The sequence below is a fragment of the Lethenteron reissneri genome, chromosome 44 (genome assembly GCF_015708825.2).
Source record: "Lethenteron reissneri isolate LAM-NWPU_2019-01 chromosome 44, ASM1570882v1, whole genome shotgun sequence".
Lineage (NCBI taxonomy): Eukaryota > Metazoa > Chordata > Hyperoartia > Petromyzontiformes > Petromyzontidae > Lethenteron > Lethenteron reissneri.
Window position 1 is genome coordinate 5443320 of NC_083822.1, and position 10992 is coordinate 5454311.

General features: G+C 42.6%; 1 protein-coding gene across 1 annotated transcript; it reads left to right on the forward strand.

The window, feature by feature from the left end:
- The first annotated feature begins 1426 nt into the window (after positions 1-1426).
- Positions 1427-7811, forward strand: CEP20 (centrosomal protein 20). The gene is made up of 5 exons (XM_061569958.1): positions 1427-1563; positions 3268-3465; positions 4921-5005; positions 6654-6808; positions 7618-7811. Exons 1-5 carry the CDS (start codon positions 1536-1538, stop codon positions 7668-7670), a joined length of 519 nt encoding a protein of 172 aa, XP_061425942.1. The 5' UTR covers positions 1427-1535; the 3' UTR covers positions 7671-7811.
- Positions 7812-10992: the final 3181 nt, after the last annotated feature.

Genomic DNA, 10992 nt, shown 5'->3' on the forward strand with positions numbered 1-10992 from the left:
AATGCAGCATCAGTACATGTCATTTTGTAAATGTGGGTTTAAATTTCAATTTAAAGCTTTCGTGAGTGCAGGGATTCATATCACGTAGAAGGGAAATAATAAAATAATAAAAAGAAAACATAATAAAATAATAAACTAAAATACATTAAACAATTAAATTCTCACGACGTTTCGGCCACATCGCAAGCATTAGGACGCTGTCTTTCCGACAGCTCTGTTCTTCACCTGAGGGCGGCTGCTTGCGTTGTGGCCGAAACGTCGTGAGAATTTTATTATGTAAAATTTGTATTATTTTATTACTTCCATTCTACGTGACTTTACAGAAACAACCAAGAAAAATGTGGGTTTACTCTCCAACACACCGGTGTGCTGGAGTAGTAACTAATTGTAACATTTTAAATCACGACGTTTCGGGAGCAACACAAGCGTCCTTCATCGGGTGGGGACAGCCACAGCGAGAGACCTATCACTGGTGGATGCCTTCTTTGTTGTTTTGTTTACGTTTTGTTTAAGCATACCGAGTCAACCCGTATTCTTGTACAGGGAAATTGATTTTGCAGGTCCATACGACGTACAGCCGTTTCAAGTCTATGGCTGCAGGGTTTTGGTGGTCCATGTTGTCGTTTATTGTAAAAATGCCATCACAGTTCCTATGATCAAAGTTTCATTGCTTTCATGGCTTTATTTTGGTGATTTCGAAAAGTTTTTTGGTTTGGCCATGTTTGTTTACTGTAGTACGGAGTAAGACTGATGGCCTTAATCTAAGTTGTCTTGTGGTTGTTGTTGTTTGACTTGCATCCCACTGGGATTTTTGCAGCGTTGGTGTACGGTGTTTTTTCTGCAATATTTTGCTGTTTTTTCTTGGATTTTCTGTTTGCACATAGTCACATATTCACTTTAAGATGTTTTCTTGTTCATGTTTTTGTTTGTTGCGGTTGCACCCGATTCAAGAGCTGAATTGCTCACAGGACTATACCAAATAGATTAACTTGAACTTGAATGCTGGCAAAAAAGATGTGTTGTCTATTTGTGTTTCTCCCTTGTGATCGGACTTTGTAGGATTAACGTTGAGATTAATAAGGGGGCACGGGGTGACCAATAAGGTCTGAATTGGTCTGCAATAAGGCAGGGCACTGATAAGGGGTTGGCAGGAATGTTTACGTGACAATCATTTCTAATTGGCCGTGTCGGGCGAGGCAGCGTGTTTAACGACACATTTACATTGACGCGATTCTAACGCAAAATTAACAGCAACAAAAATAAAAAAAATGTTCGTGACTGCACGGATTCATATTCTTGGTTCTTTCGGTTAAGTCACGAAGGGAAAGAACCAAGAATAACAAAAAAATAACTTAATTCCGGACTATAAGGCTCGCGAAAAGCCGACCACGCGCCTTTCAACTCGCGACTTTGCCCCGCCCCTTTTCTCATTAGCATAAGTCCGTGACGTCACGTCCGGCGACTCGTAACCCCGCCTCCTCGGTGACGTCACGCGCGACCTTCGACCCTGGGCGGGCGCGTCTTTCGTCTTTCAAATGGCGACCGTAGAGGAGCTGAGAAGCGGTAACGCAGTTTGCCGGGAGGGAGGGAAGGAGGGAAGGGTTTTTATATTTGTGCGTTGTGTGGACACCCACCACCAGCACCAGCAGCACACCACTCGGTTGTTTAAATCGCGCTGTCAACAAAGGGCGAGCGACGCGTTGCGCGAGCGAGAAGGCGGCGTCGCTTCGCTCGGTTACCACGGCAACGTGGCCACTGTAGCCGTCCACGCATCTGGATGTCTCCTGATGATGCCAGCTATAATTAGCGGCGAAACGTCGAACTCGCATTGTAAATGTTGTGGATGTACTCTCCAACGCGCACTGGTGTGCTGCTGTAACTGCTCATGAATTGCCGTGTTCTGTTTACGTGACAAACCTCACTAATTGGCTGTCGGGTGGTGGAGGGTTTGACGGCAATATTTGTATTTACGCGATCGAACTGTTGTTGTTTTTCATATTAATCGGGCATGGTCAATCCGCTACTGGTTGAAGGCATTTCGGCCTCTATCACTGCTATGATCACTGTTACATTGCTTTTATGGCTTTATTTTGGTGATTTCGAAAACTTTTTTGGTTTGGCCATGTTTGTTGTAGTACGGAGTTAGACTGATGGTATTAATCTAAGTTGTCTTGTGGTTGTTGTTTGACTTGCACACAACGTTGGTGTACGGTGCTTTTTTATGGAAGATTTTTTCTGGATTTTTCTGTTTGCGCATAGTCACTTTAAGATGTTTTCTTGTTCTTGTTTTTTGTTTGTTGGCATAGCCCTGTGACCTGAATGGCTCACAGGGCTATACCAAATAAATTAAACTGAAACTGAAAACTGCCTCCGCGATACAACAATCTACGTAGCATTCGCACACGAGATGATGTTTTCTCTCCCATCTCTGCTCTGGACGTCCACTGGGACGCGTTTTCTCCTTTGGCTGCGAGTTTGTTTTTAGTCTCGGCCGTTCATTGTGACGTGTCCTGTCCAAGCCCACTTTACTAGACATGCAATTACGATGTGCTTAACATTCGTACGCCCTCCAGTCCATGTGTTTTTGTTTATGAAATTGTCAGTGTCCCAAGCATACACCTCTGCTCATGTATGCGTATAAAGGGTATGCTTTGCACGGTGATGTCCGTGCCACACAAGTCACATAAATCGAAAATTGTGTAAACATATGCAGTAGTAGTGCACTGAAATTTCGCAAATAACCTTATTGATAGTCGTAGATAAAACCATTCTACTTAGACGAAAATATATGGCGTTAGAATAGGCAAGTAGCAAAGTAATATGAACGTACAGTATTGGCAAGTGAAGCGATGGTGAAGTGTGTGCTTTCCACCACGCTACGAACCCAGCCACCTGAGCTCGATGTGTGTTACAGTATTTGAACAAGACCCAGGTCCTCCTACCCCTTAACCAACCCACAGTCTGCCCAGCGTGTATTATGTAGGGAGTCCATCTAGCAGTGGATTTACAATGGGGAAGATTTTTTAAAAACCGTTAAATTGTAAAGAAAATGTTGCTTGGTCAAGACATGTTGCTCAAAAGGATGAAGCCAAGGTCAAGAATAGTTACGGATTGTCAGCCAAGGTGTGCAACACGTCAGAACGAGGCGGAGCGATTAAATTAACGCGCGTGCTGGTGCGATGTGATCAGTCCAGCAGTGAGTTGGTCATGGCTGATGATGATTATGACTGTAGCCAAGATTTTGACCAATTGTATTTGCGCTACCAGCGGTGCGAGAATCTCTGGAGCGGCGGGGGGTCCTGGCCGCGACCAGGGCCCGCTTGCGCGCGGAGGTGTTCACGAGCCTCGCGGAGCCTGAGACTGCGCGACCACCGCTCCCGCATGAGAACCTCCTGCTCAACGAGCTCATCCATGAGTATCTGAGCTACAACCAGTACAACTACACGGCCGGAGTGCTCGTCACCGGTAACGCTGTCGCTTTACACGATTATAGTGCATTGCAATTAAAGTTTTTTTTTTTTATGTAAAGGTGAATCCCTGCAATTTCTAGCTCACACGGAAGGGCCTAGAGGGAGCTCTAGAGACCACTATAGAGGGTAGTTTGGCCTTAAATTCCATGATGGTCAGAGATCTTGGAAGAGGTGGGAGTACACACACTTTACCCCACCGCGCACGATCTGGATATCCACAAACGGTGGTGTACCCATGTATACTGCTGAGTGGACAGGGGTATGGACATTTAAGAACCTGGCCCATTGTATCAATTGCCGAACCTGGAGATCGAATTAGCGACCGGTAGATTGCAGATGCTTGGTTTGGCTGTATAGGAATTGAACCCTGTTTCTTACAAATTAACTACGTACCTCCACTGGTCCAAACTATGCACTGGACAATAGCTATCCAATACAATAATCTGTACATGTAAAATCTGTATGTACATATTTTTGTATGCAGGCAGCTTTCTCCAGAAAATTCTTCCTAGACCACTCAAACAATTTAAATGATAGTTTATAATGTCCATGATGGAGTAATGGAATGAGCTGCCCTCCAGTGATTAATATATTCCCTTGTCCAATTGTAGCCTGAAAACTACCCAAAAATATTTTTTGTTAAATGTATCGATTATTTGAAGAGGTCATTGATTTAAGTTCAACATAGCAGTACTGTTGTTGCCACCAAAAAACGTATTTGCTCTGCTAAATCCCACAGCTGTGACAGTCGTTTATCTGATCTAAGAGATGTGCTAATACTTGTGTAGTGTCAACGAATCAGAGACAGAGTTTCTCGGAGGCACTTTCTTTATTAACAACTTTCACGGTCTCGTCTGCACACTCTCCACAGTAGCTCAGCCTAGCCTGTATATTACAATAGCCGTCTAACACTGACGGCGCTGACTGAGATAGCCAACTACTATCCTTCATGTTGCGCAATGTCTAGCGGAGACGTTTAGCGACGACGGTGACCAGACGACAGCAACGACGAGACAAGTCCATTCCCAGAACCGGCAGCCTCGAGCTCCTGCTCTCGACTCCTTTTATGCTCCCAACGCGGCCTGGCTCCGCCCTGACCGCGCCTCCATTCTCGAACCCACCAGCAGGTTCCAGGGGCATGCAGACGGGGTCCTCCGTGATCCTTGCCCCAGTTCCTCCACTCTGCCCACACACCGTGCTCACGCCCTCACCGGCGTGTGTGCTGTCTGTCCACCACAGTTGCCGCTGCTGTCCACCAGCCAGCGCTATTGCACTACACTTGCATCCAACAATCTGGATTTGTGTCTTCCCATCTGTATATATCTGTGGCTGTTTGTGTGCAAGTTTCTTCGAGTCAAAAGTGTCTACCTGCTCAATGTTCAGGCAGTGTAATTGTTTGCTTGAGATAATGCAGCTCTGCTTCAGTTTATTCATATGTTTTTTTCTGCAGAGGCAGGACAGCCAGATACAAGACTGGAACGTGATTTTCTTGCACGGGAGCTGCATGTGTTGGAGGAGCCATCTGCACGCTCTGTGTAAGCCCTCAACCCTCTGCCTCTATTCCCTAACCTTTGTATGGCTCAAAGAATACAAAGGCACGTGTTAGACCACAACATTTCAGAGATTCTGAATTAATGTTCATGTCTAAATCATGCACTGGATTTCCCAGTTAGCTGATACCTCTTATTGGGCTCAGAGTCGTCACGAAAGGGGCCATCCATTTAGTACGTACACATGGAGGGGGGGTTAACCCAAATGCGTACGCTTGCGTCTGACAATGTACGTACGCATAGGAAACGGTGGGGGGGGGGGGGGGGGTTGTAAAGCCTCGATAATAATTTGTCTACATTGGCCTTCAAATTAGTTAGAGTCCGGCGGTGGACTATCTGTTTGCTTAAACACATTAATATTATTCATCCTTGATCGTTTCTGCGTGGATTAAACATCGGCCGTTCTATAGGATTCGGGGGGCGGGCGGGTGCGTCAAGCGTACGTACGCAGGTGGAGGGGGTGTAAAAAGTATGCGTGCGTACGGAGAGGGGGGGGAGGTGTCAAATTTTTACAGATTGTTGCGTACCTACTAAATGTATGGCCCCAAACTGGAATTGTCCACGAGCACCTAATCATGAACATTCATATCCACTAGGGGGCGATCCAATATCGTTTGTGGTTTGCACAAGACTTGTCTGAATTTTACGAGAATGCTATTTTATTCTCACCCAATGCACTAATCATTTAAATTGTCAATACAATCATTATTCCATATAAGTGGTTCAAATATATTGAGACATTACGAAATAACATACGTGCTATGTTACTTATTTTTTTTCAAATAACTGCTAAATTTGGGATTTATTCACTCGTCTATTTTGAATGTTAATTAGAGTCCTAGCAGTCCCTTTTACGATGTCTATCATTTATAATTCTACATTTGTTATTATTTTTAAATAGTTACAGCATGACTGTATAACTCATGTACTCTTCAATACTGTGTCATCATTAAAGGTTTTTGGGATTTGTGAAACAATTATGCACATCGATCTTTGCTTCCCTATTTCCTCTCTCATTATCTCAGGTCTTCTTTGTACAATCAACACTTAATGGCGTCTCATCTAAATTGAAATATGATACTGTATTGATTAATATGGGCATGAATTGCAATGCATGAGTATAAAAGACTTAATACAATGTTTGTATACACTTGTATTTAGGTGGTTTATGTTGATCCACATTTATTGTATCTTTTAATACCTTTTAGCAAAAAACTTGTACTGTATTTCTAGCAACATAAACTTGTTTTTAAATCCAGGTGAGTGGCACTGTTCCAAAGGACTTGACTCAATGGAAGCTTCCAGGTTCAAATCCTGTTGTAGGTTAATTTCCTAAAATATTTCAAAATTTCAATTTTCGTTCTTTTATGGAATGGCTGGCCGCCACCATAGAAATTTCCACTACTATTCCTGAGTGATCAGTGGAGATGAGCACATCATCCTAGCTTTTGTGAACATGAAGACAGTTTGGCTTTGAAAAGTTTATCAACTTGTAAATGTATGTTTTTGTTTACAACTTTTCGACATATCATTAGCATAATATATCAACATGATATTAAGTTAGTTATAGTGTTAATACTGGTTGTGGTGGTGACTTTTGGTATGTGTGTGTGTATGTGTGTTTTTATTACAGCCCCCTGCTGTATGGCATGTTGGCTCATTTTATGTCACGGGGGGCAGGGGTCAATGCATCACGAGGTGTGCCCATGCCGGGAGGCTCGAGGGGTTTGCAAAGGGCTCCCTCTCCAAGCCGAGTCCCACAAAACATAGCTACTGCTGGGGACACAGGTGAGGGTATTTTTGAGACGAACTGCAATTGGTAGGGGCCAGAGCTGCTCAAATGACATTTATACTGTATAGGAAAATGTTGTGGTTTTTTTCAGTTATAACCAACTATATCTGTGGTAAATTGCATTTTTTTAGCCCTTCTAGAACATCATTAGAATTTACATCAGTCATTGTCACGAACATCTATGTGTATACAATAATGAAATACAATGATTAGCACGGTTGGCTACATACTGTGCAAAAGAAGTTCAACAAATCCAATAAAACGTGCACTAAACACTAGGAGACACTGGATTAAAATGATTGCATCTGAATGGTTTAAAAATTATATAAACGATAACAATACAGGCTACAACATTGGCAATGCCAGATGAACTTGGGTACCAGGTGTTGTGATGGACAACCCCTTTACTATCAACCATTTAAATGTTAGATGTGCCATACTTAAGTTGTTTTTTGTAAAAAAATTCCCTGGATAATCCCTTGAGATGAAACTTGTCTTGAGTGTCCAGGGTTTCAATTGGTACATGGAAAGCATGCAATGACATGCCATACAAAAAAATAAAATCTACAACATACAATATACTTTTGTACAATGTTAACTCAAACACATTTGTGTCAAGAACAGGGACAAGACAGCCAAAGCAGCATGCATGAACATCACGTAGAAATTAGTATATATGTGATAAAGAATATAAACAAAAATCATCTTGTTGTGAATTGTAAATTTGCATCCTTAAATATGGCATTGTCGTTCTTTAATGCATTTCCATCTCTTATTTATTTGCTCATCATCTCTCTGTATGCAGGTGTGGAGGAGCCTGCAATGACGCAGTTTGTGGTTCGTGGAGGTTACAGGTGATGAGGGCTCCTGTCCCCCATATGAAGTTCATATGCGCTGAATGAAATACGCATTTTTGTACATGCATGACTTATTACATTAACAGTACAATTCAATGTCACTGGAATTATGAAATAAGTACAATAAAATTGATATTTAATAAGGAAACCTCAGTTGTTTATCCATCTGATTGTATTGGTTTGGATGTATATGGGTAGTGTACAGTCTGCTTTTATCAAGATTTTTCAAGAGTGTTCTGAATTGGCATCTTTGGTGTTGTGTGTGGGAGGACATTGAAGTGCCTCGTGTAAACTCAATCATACGAGGAAAATAACTCAAAAGGTCCACACAAATTAGTTAATAAACCTACTGCTATATGCCCACCTACCGCACTTGCAGCCCTCGTGATTGGAAATTCGCAGGACATCGTGCTCTGTGATCTACAAACCCTATCTCTGCTGTTTTACAAGCATACACCACCATGCTTGAACAAGGCATCTAGGTAACATTCCTGCGGAGGGAGCTGGTAGGAACGTTGGGTTGCTCGGTCAATGGCCATGGTCAATGGCAGCGTGGTGTATTCCGCAAATATGCCCGACTGAGGGCGGGCACAAGCCGGCGTGAGTAGGTTAAACGTTGAGTTATATAAGGGCACCACGGGGTGACCAGACCCTCCCCACCAAGCCCCACCCTCCCCAGCCAGCCCTTCCCCACCCAGCCCCACCCAGCCCCTCCCTGCACGACGGACGGACACAATAATCCCCTGTGGGCTGGTGTAACCTGGCGGTTCCTACCAGTATTATGTGTTATAGTCTCTAGACTAATTTTCAATAGCATCTTGCTTTGGCAAGTTTTGTCATTTGTTTCCATGTAATAATTCCAAGTGCCCATAGCATCCTCATAGATATAAAATAGCATATACTTTGTGCGCCCCATTTGATTCTTATGATGGAGCACTGAACTCAATTACACAACTTGTTAGAAACCTACTTGCTGTACTACTTTATATGATGATTTTTATCACTAGGCAGGTGCCTGAAAAGTGCTAAAAGTACAAAAAAGTTATGAAGCGCCTTTCACGTGTGGGCGTTTCAGTGCATTTTTGCACGGTTTATGAACACATCAAAAGTCAATGGATTAGACAAACATTTTCTAAGTTTGGCACACAATGCATTGTGGTATTGATAAAAGACAGCTTGTTTTTACCGAATCCACATCTGCCACATCTTACATTCTTTGGTGGCTGAGTCACCCACATGCAGTGCACCAAGATACCTTTAGAGGGTAGCACAGCAAGGATATTGCTAACAATGAGCGTTCTTTGCGCTCAACAATGCCGCTACATTTCTAATGTGATATTTTCCTGGTTGCTCTAGTTTCTGGCCAAATGTAAGAATTCTAAAAAAACGGAGTCCACCAAAGAATCAAATTGAACATCCATATTGAGATTCAGTGAGACCCCTGAGTGAATAGGGTTTATTGGCATTTTTTAAAAGCACATACAGTAGTAGTGCTCTTTCTACCCTGCCAATCCCAGAGAGTACATTAAAACGCTTCGTATCGGAGAAATATTCGGCAATATTTCAATATTTGAAAATAAACTATGTTTAATAAACTATGTTTATTTTACCAGGTAAGGCCCACTGAGCTATATTGCTCTTTTTCAGAAGCGACCTGGTCACATGATAGCTCAACGAAGTGGCTTATCACGTGGACATTTATAGCAGCCAAATACTCAGAAATGTGAAACCTGTTCTCACAGAATATGCTAAAGCTTGATAGTGTTGAACGATTCCTTTGTGATGTGACATTCACGAGACTGGACAGAAACGAGGTCAAATAGGGTTTTAGCAGTAAGGAAGAAAGCAAATGTCGGCTAAGCGACGAAACTGAAAAAATCGACCAAGCTATGCACCTATGTTACCTGCAAGGTGTGGCAATGACATCGGCCTGTGATAAACCCTGCTTCCTCGTGACCACGCCCCATACCTCAGCATGCCCTTACATGGCTCGCGTTCTCAAACAGCTGATGTCACCCGTTCGCACATTGGCTCTTTGGCTTTTTCGTGTGCCGCGTGTGGGCGTGGCTTTGAATGAGCGCATTCTTAAGGCTGGATTTAGCCACGCTGCCCCTCAAACCACACAGCACGTCATGCATATCTCTGCGTCTGTGCCGAGTGCAAAGTTTAGTCATTTGGTGATGACTACATCGAAAGAATTTTAACCGACGCGTTCATGATAACACATTTGCAATCCTGGAATGTGAATGTTTCAGAGGCTGATAATGTGTGCAACCAATACAGAAGTTTTGAAAGTGCTGAATGTTATTTACATTGAATCGAAACGTTACAAAAATCCGAGACAGATATTGGTAGTTTCAACTTTAAAATTATTTTGTGCGGGATGTGTCACGGTTTGTTTGTTTAAACCTTTGGATTACTTGTTTTTGCAAGGTTTGTTTGTGAACAAAGCGTTTCGTACATAAAGTATCTCCAGTATCTTTGGCCCTTAAGATAAGATCCCACATTTGCAGTTCATATAATTAATCGGTGTTTAATTTCAGGCAGAACAGTCTAAAGCTATGTTGTGGGAATTATTTTAGTATTTCACATCCATATCGTTTAATTTTTGTGCTCAGAATTCTTGCAGGAATTCTAGTGGTAGTGCCTTATGCTGACAATTCCTGGAAAATACCGAATGAAAATTTAAGCCTTACATATAAACCTGAGTAGCTCACTATATTCTAGCTGGGAGAGCACCCGATTCCCAGTAGGTATAGTAGCAAGTTTTGAACAATTAAGCACACTAGTTCTACATTAGCTCTGAGCAAGTGGTGGAAATTCCACATTACGATGGCCGGAGTCTCTTGTTTTCATAGGAAGACCGCTGTTCACATATATAGCTCGATTGAAACAGAAACAAAGGGCGACAGATGTGTAAGGATTAACTAAAATAAACATACATTTCCTGTAGTATTCATTTTTACGACACAAACTTCGTGAACTGTAGTTTTTTTTCCCTGCAGTACGATTTTCTCATTCATCTTCACTGCAATTGTGCCCTTTTCCCTCCCCTCCCTTGTGAATGATCCACGTTTCAGTGGGAATAAATACGTCCATTAACCTCTAAACCCATGCAAGAAGTACTGTATTTAACTTGCGGATTAGATGGGATTGTGGGGACCGTGTATTTTTCTTTTTTTCACGGACCGACGGGCATGACTCAACTGGCTGCTTTAACAGCTTCATGCGATGCAATCAGTGGGCGTGCGTAATGATGATGGAGGGATGTGGAGGGAGGTGGTTCGCCAAAGCTTTGCAAACCCTCCTCTCTCCCCACAGTC